The sequence below is a fragment of the Scatophagus argus genome, chromosome 2 (genome assembly GCF_020382885.2).
Source record: "Scatophagus argus isolate fScaArg1 chromosome 2, fScaArg1.pri, whole genome shotgun sequence".
Taxonomy (NCBI): domain Eukaryota; kingdom Metazoa; phylum Chordata; class Actinopteri; family Scatophagidae; genus Scatophagus; species Scatophagus argus.
The window spans coordinates 3,726,586-3,742,822 of record NC_058494.1 but is presented as its reverse complement, the minus strand read 5'-3'; the positions used below and the strand labels follow the sequence as shown (position 1 = coordinate 3,742,822).

Genomic DNA, 16,237 nt, shown 5'->3' with positions numbered 1-16,237 from the left:
CTGTGTGTTTAAGTGATTTTGTTTTTACAACATTTGTGGATTGACTTGAATTTTGTGTGCGTCTGACTGAGGTCGTGATTGTGCATGCCTTTGATCATTTGATTACATGGATATGCTGTGTGTGAACATGTGCAGTGTGTGTGTGTGTGTGTGTGTGTGATATTGCAGGTATTGATCGGAGTCACACATGCTCGTCTCTAGCTGTAAATTGTCGTGTGACATTCAGGCTCATGGCGTCCTACAGTACAGTGTGGCTGTGATCAATGGCGGTGTTTGTGGCAGCTCAGGGTCCAGGATATAAAGGCAGACTGTGATTGTGCTGATCATGCTCATGTCTTGTGTGTGAGTCTGTGCACACCTGTATGTTTCTGTAGATTAATTTGTGCTCAGGGAGTGAAATGCTCCTGTCTGTTTAGTGCAGTTTATTTTACTAAGTGCTCTGTTCATACCCTGTGGCAAACACATGGTCTCAGCATCAACTGTAAATGCTCTCCATCTCCCCTCAAGCCCTCGTCCTCCTTTGAGTCTTTCTGTCTCTTGCTGACACACACTCACAAACAAAACCAATTTGGCAACCAACCAAACATCCACCCCCCTCTTATCTATGAAACCAGTGGCGCCAGATGCAAACATAATTGATTGTCTGCATTGGTCTGAGGACGTTTGTTTCAGGATAAATTCCGCTGCCCTTGCTGTGTGACACTCATGGAACTCAGTAACGTGCAGGGCCGTATTTCAGATAAAGGTGGGTTATTAACAAAAATGTTGCCATGCCCACACTGGAAATCACGAAACAAAGTAATTTAGCTCTTGTTTGCTCTTGGTATAGGGTTGAATATTGAACCTCAGTATCAACCAATGTGTACACAGCACCACCACAAGAGCCGAAATGACAAAAACATGAATAAAAGTGAAAATCAAATATGATTTTTAAAACAAAAATGCAAAAATATAATGAAAAAATGCATGAATATTTGCTGATGTTCTTTGTCTTTCATGATTTAACAACTCTGGTTTTGGACTAGAGATGAACACATTTTTTAATTCATTTAAGTTACTTTATTAATCCCAAGCTGGGAAATTACCTCTCTGCATTTAACCCATCACTGATTGAAACACACGCAACATGCAGTGAAACACATAAAGGAGCAGTGGGCTGCATCAAGCGCTCGGGGAGCATATTAGGGGTTAAGTGCTTTGCTCAAGGGCACATCAGCACAGCTGGCTAATGGGGGGTGGGGATATTATCACTCCACCACACTCAAAATTTTCCTGCCCATCCGGGGGGGGAAATCGAACTAGTGACCTTCTGATCACAAGCTACTTCTCCAACCTCTAGGCCACGGCTGTTTTTTTTTTTCCAGAGTTGCCGTTACAGTACTTGTTATTAGTTTAGACAGATAACCGGTATTGAAACTGAAATACATTTGCATTAAAAATTAAAATCTTGGTATCAAAATTTAGAATAACCAGTAACCAGAAATGTAAAAAAGTACAATTTTGTCAAGCACTGTACTTGAAGTACTTGAGTATTTCTTTTTTCTGCTACTTCATAGTTCCAGTCCTCTATGTTTTTTATCCTAATGTTGTACTTTTTACTCCACTACATTTATTTGATAACTTTAGTTAGTTGTTACTTTGGATTATGCAGTGTTGATAGGCTGCTACCTGCATGTAACCAATCAGATTGATGTGGGCGGAGCATTGAGTGAAACCACAAAGTGATACAGACGGAGGGAGGATGATGCATTAGAAGTGGTTTTAAATTCATTTATTTTATCTGCATTAAAAACAAAAAACAAAAACAAAAAAAACATTTCAGTTTGGGAAGTTTTTATTATGTGCTGACATTTTATAGACTGAATGACTGATCGATTAACTGAAAAAACAATAATCAAATTAACCATGAATGAAAATGAGATAGAAAAACATTATTTAGTGAAACATTGGTTAGAGGATTGATTTCAATGTCAATTATATATATGTATTCATATTCATATTTTACTTTCAGTTTTACTTTAAATACATGTCCTTAAATCATTTCTCCAAATCAACTGATTCTGCAAGAAACACTCTACACTTCTGAAACAGTGCATACCCTACATTTGAATGTAGGGTGGGGGTCCTTGGTGTGGTGTGACTTTAATGTTCCCCCTGACGGGGATGAGAGGAGGTGAAATGCATGACCCATGTGTGTATAAATCCTGTTTGTTATTTAGAAATTCATGTCACAGGCAGAGGTCATGAGATCCAGCTGGGGCCTTGAGTGTGGGACTGAGATGGCCTTTCTGTCAGGGATCAGTACACATTACTGACATCTCCTGGTCAGACAGTGTATTACATGGTGTAGTCAGCACCTCAAAATCAACTAAATGTTGTTGTATTTGTAGGGAGGGCTGTATGCATGTGTTAGATATTTATTTATCTTTTCAGTCCATTATATCTTTTTCCTTTCCATTTATCATCACGCTTTTCCCTCTGTTCCCTCCTGCACCTTTACTCTCCCTCATTTTGATGTTTTATTTTTTTTTACCCTCTCCTTCCCTTCCCCTCCAGGCAAAATCCTGTTCCGGAGGAGTCATGTGCGAGACGTGGCCATGAAGCGGCTGCGTTTCATCGACGACTACTGCAGGGTAAATAGGTCTTACTGTCAACATCCTTCAGTTCCCCATCTCACTCTGGGGAACGTCCCCCAGCCTGTGAAGGGTCACAAGGTCACGGCCCATGTTGTCCTTTCACATGCTTTAAACGTGGGGCATTCATGAGTTTGCTGAAACTCCTCACGGTGATGAGCTGTGTATCTAAGTTATTCTGAGACATCTGAAGGGTCTGTAATGTGCTCTGACACTTAGGCTTTCTGAAGCTGTGAAGGACTGAGTTTGATGGGAGAGGGTTACGATCTTCTGCTACTACAGTCAGGGGGCTGTTTATTTTCATGTGCGTCTCAGTCGGAGAAACGGGACGACCCTGTTGAGCATCAGTCACTACACTGTGTAAAACTGACTGTGAGCTCTTCCATTGGTTCCTACTCACTAACAACCTTATCCTGTCAGTTGACACCTAGTAGGAAAATAAAGTTCTCTTCCAAATTAGGGTCCCTATCCAAAAGAAACCTTAAAAGCCTTTTGTCATTCTCTAATTCAAGGGAGACTGGCCTTATCACTTCCTGTTCTCTCTCTTATTAGTTTTTTTTCTTATTTATCCCCAGTTCAGATCCTTTCCTGCTCCATGCCCTCCCCACTTCCTTTCTTCCTCTTGGCAGGAAGCCACTAGGAAAAGGGTGCATTAAACTACATTTGGACTCTTATGTTTGTCTCTGTACACACAATTAGTGAGCAGTGTTGCTGGCCTGCATTAGGAAAGGTTGGCCACGGTATCAGCTCAGTAATTGGGACCAAAAGAAGTTTAAAAACCAAAAGCAATTACACGCATCTGAAAAAGCTTCCTCATTACCCAAATAACCTGAAGCACTCTAGTGTTTATAGTTATATAGCAAGTCTTTTTTGTGCAGCACTGATGTGTGCTGCGCTGTTTACTTCCTACATCCTGTTTATGAGTCAAACAGCAGAGAGGAAGAGTAATTACCCAGTGTTCTCAACAAAAAAAAAAAAATCTGCTCTCTGGAGATTGTGGGATGCTGAGTCCAGCCAGTGGTGGGTGCACAGTGAGATGCGGCCTCTTTGATCACAACCCACAAGGCTCTTTCAGTAATATAGGATCTGATGAATGAAATATGAAAGTAGCTCAAACTGTGCTGATTTAAATGAAAAAGCTGCTGTACACATGTAGTTGCATATCTTTGTGGTCCAGCACCCCAGTACTGTGCATGAACTATGTTTGGTTGGAGCTGGCCAGATTATTAAAAATACGGTTGGACAGTCTGTAATGTGGCTTTGTGAATGAACATACAAGGAGATAACCATGGAGGAAGGGTTACCCTTTGGTAAGTGTATACCAGGGACTCTGGTTTTAGCTGCTTTCTCCACCAAGAAGTAAACTTTGTCTGCTTTTTGGTTGTGGTGTGAATTGTGAATTGACCAGAGCTTTCTCTCTGAAAACAGTTGTCTGCTACCTTTTGAAATAAGGTCATTCAGAGAAGCAGGACAGTTAGCTTAAAAAGGCTGAAAGGCTTTGTGAAGCCAAAGGGGAGCTGTGGAGAGGGCAGATATCTGTTGGTTTGTCACTTTGAGAGACTCATTTCAAACTGCACGCAGCCATTTGGTACATTGTTACTATCAAAAATACTGATTAGTGCAACTTTAAAGTGGAAACAGACCCTCCGCCCAGCCAAAGACAACAGACTGCTTTCTGTTGCCCTCATTGCAGGAGCTGCCAATAGAATTGGAAAAAAAGTGTGAGTTTATTCATTCACAATGAAAGCAGATAGAAATGACTGGATCATGAGTCAGCCTTCATCTTCCCAGGTTTTAATCCCAGTGGCAGACAGAATAGCATAGTAGGATAGGAAACCAATCAAAAACTGATGCTGTAATTCTCTAGCCATTACATTGTGCGATCAAACTTGTACTTCATGATGATACGTAAAGCAGAAAACTCATCTATTGCAAGTTTAAGATACTTGAAAGAAGAACTCTTTTCACTCTTTGAAGCCTGTTGTCCCTTAATCCCCCATTTGTTCTCTGTCTGTGTCCTCAGGCTCTGGTGCGACTCCCCCCTCAGATTTCTCAAAGTGAGGAAGTGTTGCGCTTCTTTGAGACCAAAGCTGAGGACATCAACCCCCCAGTGGAGTGAGTTTCACAAACTGCAAGTCGCACACACAAAGAAATGCCAAACACATGTACGCATACTGTATGTATAGATTAATCCGCAGTGCGATTTATGTGTTAGACCCTTTAGTGACACATTACATCACTGTGATGGTACAGTCGACTGAGTACAGTTTCAGACATTAATATTACTGCTTATCTCTGACCTAGATGGGATGTAACTTATGAGAGAAGACAAAGTACTGTCTTCCTCTTACAAATGAAAAGCTGAAATCACACCCTTTGAAACACACCCTTTCTGGGTTCAATACATGGAGCAGCTCTGTTGCTACAGCCTTACTTGGTCTCAGTGGCATTTTTCACTTTGTCAGTTGTCAGTTGACACCCTGGCTGATAAGATATTTGTTTTCTAGCTTTTAAATCAGTGAATTTCATTGTAACTTCAGAGGTTTACACATGTGATGCCACCACAATAGTATCGTCTTGTTGACTTTTGCCTCCTGGATTAGTCTACACAGATACAAATGAATGCGCCCGCAGAAGCACACAAATGCATACAGTGTGTGGACTGTGCATGCACAACAGGCAGATGTTATGTTGGTGATGTATTGAATCACTTTGCTGATCGACAATTCTGATTCAGTGGGCACGTGTTGACACACCTGCGCATCATGTTATGAGTTGCAGCATCTTTTTTTGTCATTGTTTCACCCATCGCCTCAAAAATACAGACGCTAATAACATCTCTGTCTGCTCCCACTTTCTGGCTTATTTCCAAATCAGCTTTCTTTCCGAGTTTGTTAAAACCCCCTACCAGACCAGGCAGGCCGGGTGGGGGTGGCGGTGTTGGGGAGTTGATGGATGTGAGAGTGGGAGGAGGAGAATGACTTGTTTCATAGCAGGAGATAGCCCCTTTGGGTAGTTTTTAATTAGAGAACACGCTCTCGTCTCCAAACCTCAAATGCCACTATCGCACTATTCATTTGTAATGTGTTCCTGTATGCACTGAGACATCTGCAGTCGAGGCACTGCAGCTGAGTACTCTCTCGTTAGACCCAGGCTATGTCTTTTTTTTTTTTTTTTGTATTTTATTACTTTTGTTAGTCCTCTCTTCTCCTCTCCTCTGCCGTCACTCTGTAGTTTAGAGTTTTGTCCTCACCTTTGTCTCTTGGATGAGAGGAAAGAAGTGCAGCAGGCAAGATTTAGTGACCTCTGTCTGCTAGTGTTTTTTTAGCGTAGCGTAATAGGGTGTATGTCCACATCTTCCTCCTCCTCCTCCTGCAATTCTTCTAACCGGCCTTCATAAAGTCAAATGCATTTAACTGTTGCAAAAGCACAAGGTGACAAACACCAACACACTCGTTCTTTGATCAACAGCTCTTTCTTTCTCACATACGTCCACACAGCTGTCCATCCTGTCAGCGTCCTCATCTCTTTTTTTACAGTCTCTGTCTCTCCTCCTGTCTCTCATATGACCCTTCTTGTCTTACAGTCCATGTTTTATTTTCCTTTATGAGCATCATTCTTTCTCTTCTTTCTCCCATTCTCTTTCTCTGTCCTGTACATGGTGATATATATTTTGTGCATAAAGAAATGGCGTCAGTCTGTTGTCCGAGATGAAACCACACTATGCTCATCACGTGCAATCTGTTAACCCCCATTTGTGATGCACAGACTAATTTTATTTATTTTCGTCTGCTAAAATTAAACAGATGTTTACACAAGGCTCATATCGTAGAAGTTCACAAAAAATCCCTGAAGGAGATTTCTTCACCACATGGTCTTCAAAGGGCCCTGAGAAGTTACACTATTATGACTATGTGGACTTTTTAATACAGTAATATCATATACCTTATTAAATGTATATCACTGATGTCTAAATACAATTTTTGGCTAATACCTTATTTAGATAGACCTCAGATTAGATCGAATGAAATAGTGACAGCTCTGGCAATCATCACATTGATATTAGTTTTCCAAGCAACATGAGATAATTAATTAAACTCCAAGGAAACCAAATAAGCTGTGACTATGTAGGAAGTGCGTCAGTTAGGTACCACATCTAACATGTCAATATAATCTAAAAAATCCTAAAATAATAATAATTAAATAACAACAGAAGCAGCTGTCAAAAGAAGCAGCATATGTAAAAAAGCTCTTCTATATACTGTGGAGTGGAAGTAGTAGTTTTAACCCAGAGATGGTGTAGCTGCGGAGACCTGTGTCTGAGAAAGTGCTGTACTCCAGTCAGCTTCAGATCAAACAGTCAGAACCTCCTCTGGCTTCCACTCTGTCTTAATAAAAGAAGAAAATACTCTGGGGGTGAACTGCCCGCTTGCTTTTTAAAAAAAAGAAAAAAGGCTGCTCAGTTAATGGTTAGTGAGACGTCATTATCCAGAGGACTTGACTCATGTCAGGGCTAAATTAGATGGGTTCCTTCCATTCCCTAGTCATAATGCATCTACGAGATGAAAATGGATCATGGGGGAAGGGGTTCAGGAATGGGATTGGCCATTGATTTAAAGTCATGATTGGAGAGTGTGTGTGTTAGTAGTGTGTGGGTTTTTGTAATGTTTGTGTGCAAATACACTGACTGCCGTGGAGGAAGAAAAGTGTTTTGAAACCATAAGACTGATGGACTGCTGAAGCATAATTGTAATCCATCATGACTTGTTTGTGTGTATTAGCGTGTGCTTGTGTGTGTGTTCTGTCAGCTCATCTGTTATATCCTAGTGATCTTATCTTAGCATCTTATCATTCATATCTTCTGTTTGCTTTTTGTTTATTTTTAAGTGTTTTGATTCTAGTTCTTTGATCAATTGCGAATACTAATCCTCATTACATTTTGAGCTTGATGGAATTCTGTCAGATCTTAGTCCAAAATTGACCCCACTTATTGACTGTCAAATCCACTTATGAGTGAACGAGTCAGTATCAGTTCGAAAGTTAAAAATAACTAAAAATCCGAGATTCATTTGGGATCTGTATTTTTCATTTGACGAGAAGGCAGAAATAGTTTGGTTGCCTAATTAATGTTGACGACCTGTAGCTACAACCTGAAAATGAGATGAAATGCCAGCATCTGACACAGTGAAAAAACTATAGCAACCTATTTATTTTCACACATCTTATTTTTCATGAGCTACTTGATGCAAAGGAGGTCCTGACTCGAAAACCATCAGAATAATGAGCTTCAATTATCGATATGATATACAAGTTTAAGTGGGTGATTCTGATTCCTGACACTCTGTTGGCCTTGTTGAACTACAAAGACACGATCCAGTCACGATCACAGTGAGTGACGCGTCATTTAAATCACAAATGATCTTTGACTTAGAGCACACATCAGCTAGCAGTGAGCATTTTAATCAAACAACATCAATTAGCTACTCTTAAGAAAATCTGGAATGTTAAACCATTCAAAGCAATGCTTAGCGCTGGCTGAAAACCAGATGCCTGTAAAACGAATGTTTTGTTATTTAAAAAACAAACACTCAGGAACTGGCAAATCAGAACACAACTAAATCAACACAAACAGTTCAGTTTAGCTAACTGTTATTGTTTCTTTCATAAATTGAGAACATAGATAGAATCATCATATATGTGTTATGCGAACAGCTGCAGTAGATAAACAAAATCACGGTTCTGCACACAAAAATCTTGACTCTACTTTTTAGAAACAATTAGAAAATGTTTCTTCCATACTCAACACACACAGCTTTTCTCAGAGTCATAGCTTAAGCTAGCTAGCTAGCTGAGAAAACAGAATTTCTTCTTTCTGCCCCATCCTCTGTCCCTATTACTTTATCTTATCACTAAAGTAAAAGATAGTATAGGTTATTTATCCTCTTCTGTTAAACCTTCTTTATGGTAACTAGGTGTTCCTATGAACCAGGCACTAACTCTTAAAATGTTAACGTGTTTGATTCGTTCCTGTGTTTTACAGCTAACGAACATCACAAAACTCAGGCCCATTGTGTCTAAAGCTGAGATGGAAATGATTATTCACATTTTTGTTTGGTTCCATCTTGATGATAAAAAAACATGTCGTTAAACTTGTCCAGAAGGCTTTTGACCACGTCCTCGAGCGGCCATGGTCTCATCTGTCACTGATGATGATTTCTCTTCACTGGCTCCTCATCAAACTCACAATTCAATTCAAGGTTCTTGTAATGACATATAGAGCTCTGCATGTTCGGGCACCTGCCTGCATCAGAGATTTACTGCAGCTCTATGTCACCAGCAGGTCTCTGAGGTCCTCTGATCGGGGTTTATTGGTTGTTCCCCACTCTACTGTGCTTTTGACATTCTTGTGAGCGTGACATCTCAGGACTGCCTCTGCATTGCACCATGTTACGGCATCTCTATCAGTCTGATCCTCCGGACTCCTTTGTAAACATAATGCAGTGACGACTGCATTTTTCTCATTCAGATGTATTCACTGGAATCATACATTTTAATATAGTGATAACTTTCATTTCAACTTCATGCCTTTTATTAAACTTCATCTTCACTACATATATGCATCTGGGCAGACATGGATAGTACAACTTCTTTGGTTGGCAGAGTCACACAACTACAAGACGGTAATTCTTGTTCTTGTGATGCATTTTGCGATGCTTTTCTCCTGAAACATCCTACACAAGCAAACGGTTGCAAACTTCACCTCCTCATACACTGCCTCTTTTCATTTTTCTCCCTTCACATTCCTCGCTTGTTCCCTTTCTCTTCCTATCTTGTACTCATCCTCTCCTCTTCATTGTCCAGAAGTTATGAAGCATCCCTCCTTCTCTCCTCCTCCCCTCCCAGTCTCCCTCCTCCGTCTTTCTCCTCCCAGTCATCAGTCTGTTCCACTCCGTCTACTGCAAGCAGGAGACCGGCGATAGACTCACTCAACCTTAATGGATAAGCTGTTCCATTCCCCTCACTACTAGGATCAATAGCACTCACTGGAGACGGCACAGCTCAACACGAACAGTGCATAACACTGGCGTCTACAGGGTTAAACACTTAAAGTCTGTTAGACTGTTGAGGAGTGGTCGGCTGAGCGTGAGGCCTGTGGGAGGCCTTGTGTGTTTACATGTATGTGCTCTCATCTGTGAGCGTTTATCGATTTCAAAAGGAACAATCCTCTGCTTTATGGAATTAGATTTTAAAATGTTTGGGCTCATAACCCAAAGACATGCGATGACAGGAGAATAGATGAATGTCTTAGTATGTATGAGTGTTTGTTGTTGTCAGGCTATTTCAGAACACATCCTGTCTCTCTGTGTTAGACAGTCTCAGCTCTAGTTTTTTCTCTCTCCACCATCTTACATTGATGCGCCCATTCACCCACCCACCGATGCAGTGTCTGACTCACTTGTTCTCTCATCCTCACACACTTACTCACAGGGTGTTGTCAAGGTAGGTTTGAGCTTGCAACAGTAATAGCTTTGGGAGAGTCAGACTGTACATGAGTGTGATCAACAGGGCGGGCCAGGACAGCTGAAGTTACTTGGATGATGAAATGTGCTCACTGCATCATTTCCTGGAAAAGGAGGATGGGGGGGAGGGAGTATGAAGTGGTCCGGAGCAGGGGGGTGCAAGGCCAATGGCGCACCTGCCATCTCCCTGATATCTCTGACAAGCCACAAGATTTAAAAATGATCAATATATGAGGTAGCATACAGAGTATATTGACATTTAGGTTAAAGCAAGGTGTACACTTTGACCTAAGTGTCATTTTTATGACTCTGTTTTACTATGATGTCTTACTTTTTATACCCGCCCCCCCATCAAATCTTATTAAAGCAGTCAGGCTTTGACGATAGCCAATGCGTCTCCTACTACTGCCATGAAAGATTGAATTTTCTGATTCTGATCTGATTAGAAAAACGAGCCACATGCCTCACTGTGCAGCACAGGAATCAATCCCATCAATCAAAGGTCAGAAAGCACACAGAACCTGAGCATATCCCACCATCAGCCACAGTTTTCTCTTCTCTCTGCCTGTGTTTGAGAGATAGCGACCCCTGTCAGCAGAGTTGAGCACTGCAGCTCAGTGGGACGTGAGACTCCAGGCTGATGTCACTCTTGTGTAATCAGTGGCTTCTTTCTGAAGCTGTGTGCCCTTGATGTTTAATGTATTTTGAATGGACCTTCAGATGGATCTCTGTCTTTTTGTTCGCTTTTTGATGTGTCGAAATGTCCTGCAGAATAATAAAAAAAAAACTACAAAAACATGGTTATTTCTCCCCAGTGGTGCAAAAACCTGATATCAAAGGACAGACTTCATCATAACAGCCTTATGACACTTTTATGTGTCAAAACACATACTTTGTGGGAACACATTTACACAGTTGTAGATGTTTTAGGCACTTTCATACACATGTGGACTGCCCTGTATTTGTCTCCCACAGAGCATTTTCTTTTTGGTGCTTTGGTCCTAATATGTGGGCTTGAGACACCCACTATGGATTCATGCAAGGAATGTTTTTTGTGTTACTGATCTTCCACTGCAGCTCAGTAAAGAGTCTAGAGCTGGGCAGTATTATTTAATTTCAGTATGATTAGTTGTCACGTTTGTTTCTGTAACATTTAAGAGAAGATTTCTTATTAAATTTACCTCTGCACAGGATTGTCTGTCCTCACAGCGGAGCTCCTGTTAACTTTTTGGGCTGAAAACAATCAGAAAATGCAATGATAGGTCTGACTTGTGTTTCATTGACATTATTTTTAGAAAACCCTTTAGCAAGAATTTTCTGACAAACTGTAATTCATATCAAACATTCACCTTTATATTCATGGTTTACTACTCTGCAGTGTCCAGCACACCTGCCTTCCAAAGTGCAAACACACCCTGTCTCACTCATCACACTAAGTGCTGCCAAATGTGGCTTTCCCATTGGCACTTTGGACTGGGGCGAGTCAAACCAGACCCCTCTGATTTGCGTTTTCATGAACAGTTTATGAGTTGTGCCAAAAAGTGCCAGAGATGGACCTTGTCCGATGTGGGGTCAAAGCGAGCCTGGTCTGCCTCCGAGGCTGCGGTGCCGTCTTCTGACCACAAGTGTGTGGCAAGACTCAGTTTGTGTTCATGCAGGAAACCAGACAGAAAGACATTTTCTTCAGTGTTTCTAACTGAATCTGTGTGGTTTGAAGCTTTGTTCCTCTCTTACATCCCCGTTTGTACTTTGAGACATCTGCTTTATTTGATTGTTTCATTATTTTCGCTTTCAGCTGTAGGAGTTGTGTTAAGTTAATGCTGATGATAACCTGACATTTCCTTATTTTGTTGTATTTTTATTTCTGGGAAATTAAATGTGTTTAACACCAAATCATATTAATAGAACCTTTTCTTTAATAATGCAGCGCGAAGAAGCAGCCACAGTAAGATGTTAGATGAAGAGTTGCAGAATGTCGTCGGTTAAAGACACAACTTGAGACACCCTGTTGTAATTAAGATGTAGCTAAATCCCTGGCTCACTGAGGTGACTGGCTGAGTCAAACCGAGACAAGCCAAGCCAGCACATGTGCATGGAAAAGCCCAAAGGCTGCAATGCACTATTGTTTACAGCATTATTTATACTTAGCATAGTTTTGTCCTGTATCTGGTTCACTGAGGCCAACGTGTGCTCAGCTACCTCACACGACATCTTTTATGTGTCAGCTCTCTCTCATGTGCACCTGCCTCCAGCGCTAACATTTGAGTCATTTTGTGTTTCTAAATGACAGGACCAGCAAATTGCTTAAAACTGTCAGAAGGAACAATGCTGACTTGACTTATAAAATGAATCCACTCAGCAAACTCTAACATGTAGTGTATTGAGGCCTGTAGCGGGAGATTACTTGGTTGTACTTAATGGGTAGGTGGCAGCCTGTATGAAGCGATGAATGAAAAGTCTCGACATGACATTCAGAAAGGATCTCTTACAGCCAATATGGATAAGGGAGAAAATTACACATAACATTAACCCTTTCATATGCGCATATGGGCATGTGAGTGTTGTTTAAAGACTTAATAATAAGAAGAATCAGTCCTTTAAAGGCAGAATACCTTAAGCAGTGAGAAAAGCTGTATTTGCATCAAACCACTCACAGCAAAGTAAATTGTAATCTCTTAGATAAGATAAGATGAGACTTTATTGATCCCCAAGGGGAAATTTACTTATTCCACTCTCATGATGGCATACTTCATAATGCAAACAACTACAAAAGGAATTCTCTGCACCTCCACCTGCTGTATCCAGGTCAGCTACTGGGACAACTTTGTGTTTATTCATAAAACTTTCTTTTCTTTCTTTCTTTTCTTTCTGTCTTTCTGTAATTATGTCCATTTTGCATCTCCCACACCTCCTGCATGAGATCTGTTTCCTCTGGATGGAATTTCTCACCTCTCCACAAGCTTCCTGGACGACCCCCTCTTTTCTGTTACTGTATGTGTGATGTCTTAATTGTCTTGCTTACCATTTCTTCGCCCATCTTGCATTTTTATCAATTCAATTTGCATGGGATCTGGGCTGTGATTTGTTTTATCTGTCTTGGCCGCCTGGTATGGCAATCATATAACTATCAGCCTAAACGGCATTATCTGTCCTCTACAGACTATAACGTTGACAAATTTCTCTATTAATATGCGCATACTGCATTTCAACCATGATGAAAATATTGGTCACCGCACCCCATAGGCTACAGTATGAGACATGGGTGATGTTATCATCATTCATCATGCCCCCTCACAACCCTCCCCATGAATAACAATAGGGATCGACCTTGGCGTGTGCCTGGAGGAGAGAGATGCTGCAAGATTAGCAGATTATTACAAGGATAAGTCATGAACTTATGTGATTGGTCAGATTGCTGGCTCTCAACAGGGGATTGGCTTTGGTAGCAGGGTTGATGGGGTGAAGACAGATTTGGTGTTTTTGGCTAATTAGGAATAAGTGGCTGAAAATGTGTTTGTGTTACTGAGTGCTGAGGCACAAGGGTTTCCAGCTCTCTCACCGATATTGACAGGAAGCTTGCATGTAAAAGGAGACTATGAAATTAACATTCTTCCTCTTACAAACAAAAGGGTGAATTCATTAACTGAAAAATGCACCCTGACTTGATTAGATACACTCAGCTCCCTTAGCCTTACTTAGTTTATCCTATAGCTTAGAGTGACTAAGGTTAACAAATTTAAGATAAAATATTGCTGTGTAAAATCTACACCAGATTTTCAACCTTATCGCTATGTTGTATTGTGGGCTGACATGCTTGTATCGGGTAATGTAATTAAGATGAAAAAGTTATTGTAATTTCCATTTCACTGTTGTTGTGTGGCACAGTTGCATCACATTGTGTTGTTTGCACTTCACCGTGTTACTGCTGTCTCTATATACTGTATATAATGAAATATTTACAATAAATGAAATAATTTATATAGGATAATGAATTTGGTAATTTAAGATCATATTTTGCTCCAGAGGTCCTTGACACGTAAAGTTTATCCTCATCATACAGCCCAAAATTTATGACATGGCAGTTGTGGGCTATTCTGACTGTACATGCGAACAGCTCCGCCTATGCAGACATCAGTTGTCGTGATAAAGTGATAAACTTGTTTATATTTATTTTCTTAAAAATTTCTCAGCTGCCCATTATTTTGTACATCTGCAACCTGTACGTGTCTGTGTGTATAAGTGTGGCCTCACTTGTGCTCACGGGAGAGTGTTGAGGTTAATTGATTTGTTGAACCCCATCTGGAGTGTTAATGGACACAGCAGGTTTTAGCCTTGTCATGTTCGAGAGGTCTAAAAGACAGGGGGTGGCCGAGGCTAATTTGGGGCCTTTGAGGGGCTTAGATTATGTGGGGCTTAGGGGTAGGAGGGTTAGGGCTGAGGTCCAGATTTGGTGACACTTGGGAAAGAACTGGCGTGTGTGCAGTTCAGTAACATGGCGAGGAAGAGAGAGAGACAGAGAGAGAGAGAGAGAGAGAAAGAAGCTAAGACGATAATCTCTGGAAGTGTTAATTTACTGGTCTTGCAGGCGAGTGTAGCAGGGGGCCATTGAGAGTCATTAACTTGCTTCCATTATGCTAATACTTGTAAACACACTGATTAGCCCTTTATCTGCCAGCCCACTCATATACACATCATATAAATCATTACCATCCTGGACCAGTTCAGGTTCTTTCCCAATCTTAAGCTGCAGAAATTTCACATAAAGAATGTCGTCAGAGTTTAGCATAGTCAAACATAACATGATTCCAGCACCTAGTGCAAACCAAAACATCATTTATTCTAATCATAATATAAAATCACTCATAACTCATAACTTTCTTTTTACAACATTTTACAAATTCATTTTTCGCACCTTTCCAAGCAGAGCTTAGCAATTTGAAAATAACATTTAGGAGGCATGGAGGCATACGTATAAATGGCAGCACTTATTTCTCTGTCTGTGAACATAAACTGATTCATCTATTTAATTAGCGATTTTGTTTAAGAGGATTAATACAGCAAACAGGAGCACATGGACAGTATGAAAGACATATAGCATGAGTTACTCATTTTTATGTGTAATTATGTGAATTTCAGGAAGTGGCATCCATTAGCACATAGTTTAAAATTTCTTTTCTGGCAGTTGTGCGGTCAGCTGACCACAGAGCTGACCTGCCTGACCCTTACACCACATGGCCTGCCTCGCGATACTCACATCTTTTTTGCCTTGACAGTCAATGTCGAAAGCTCTGAGCTTTGGACCTAATAAGACATGCATGGAAGTGCTCCTTCTCCATGGAGTTATAGTCTTTGAACACACTATGACAAAATGTCACTATGTGATGAAAAGTGTGACGAAATGCGTGTGTGTATGTGTGCTTTCTTATGTATGCAACTGGCCTATCTGGTCATGATTTGTTGATCGTATTTATATGCATTTCTTTATGCACAAATGAACAGGTAGATTAAATTTGGATTTAGGTACATATTTTAACAGTCAGCATAACATCCATTTTTAACTATATGTTTGTCAGCATCAACATCTGGGCATGTATGAATGTTCACTCAGATCCTCACAGATTCTGAGAGTCATAGTAGTTTAACAGATCTGTGTGTGGGCATGAAAATGTTTCACGTCAAGAGTGTGAAGTCTTGTATTTTCTTTTTAAGGGAAGTATACTTAAAAACTGTAAAATCTTTGTAACTCTGCTGCTAAAAGAAATTTTCACCGGGAACAGTGTAGTGTTTTCTCTACTTGCTGAAAAAAATGGACCTTGAGAGTCCATCTAGCCACATATAACACCCTTTTCTGCACCACTGCAGTATGTATTCTTCACATCACCTTTCACCCCTTGCTTCCTCCTCTCCATACCTCTAGTAGACATAGGAAAAGAGCTGGCAGCCTGAGGTGGTTGCTGAGCCCTCGAGGGAAGACTTTGATTTCAGCCTCAGGGACTTGGGTCACTGGATAGAGTCAGGACCCTGTGTTTCTTCTTTCCCACCTCTCCATCTCACCCCCACTCAAAGTTTTGCCCTCCTCTACTC

The 16,237-nt window shown here is 40.7% G+C and overlaps 1 protein-coding gene across 4 annotated transcripts in view; it reads left to right on the top strand.

Annotated features, from left to right (window-relative positions):
• sh3pxd2aa (SH3 and PX domains 2Aa) overlaps positions 1–16,237 on the top strand; it is a 99,991-nt gene that overhangs the window by 29,582 nt on the left and 54,172 nt on the right. For all 4 annotated transcript variants that reach the window (XM_046401621.1, XM_046401612.1, XM_046401603.1 and 1 more), the window contains exons 4-5: positions 2,557–2,633; positions 4,657–4,748. In XM_046401621.1, the coding sequence (XP_046257577.1) occupies positions 2,557–2,633; positions 4,657–4,748 (169 nt within the window). The remainder of the gene's footprint in view (positions 1–2,556; positions 2,634–4,656; positions 4,749–16,237) is intronic.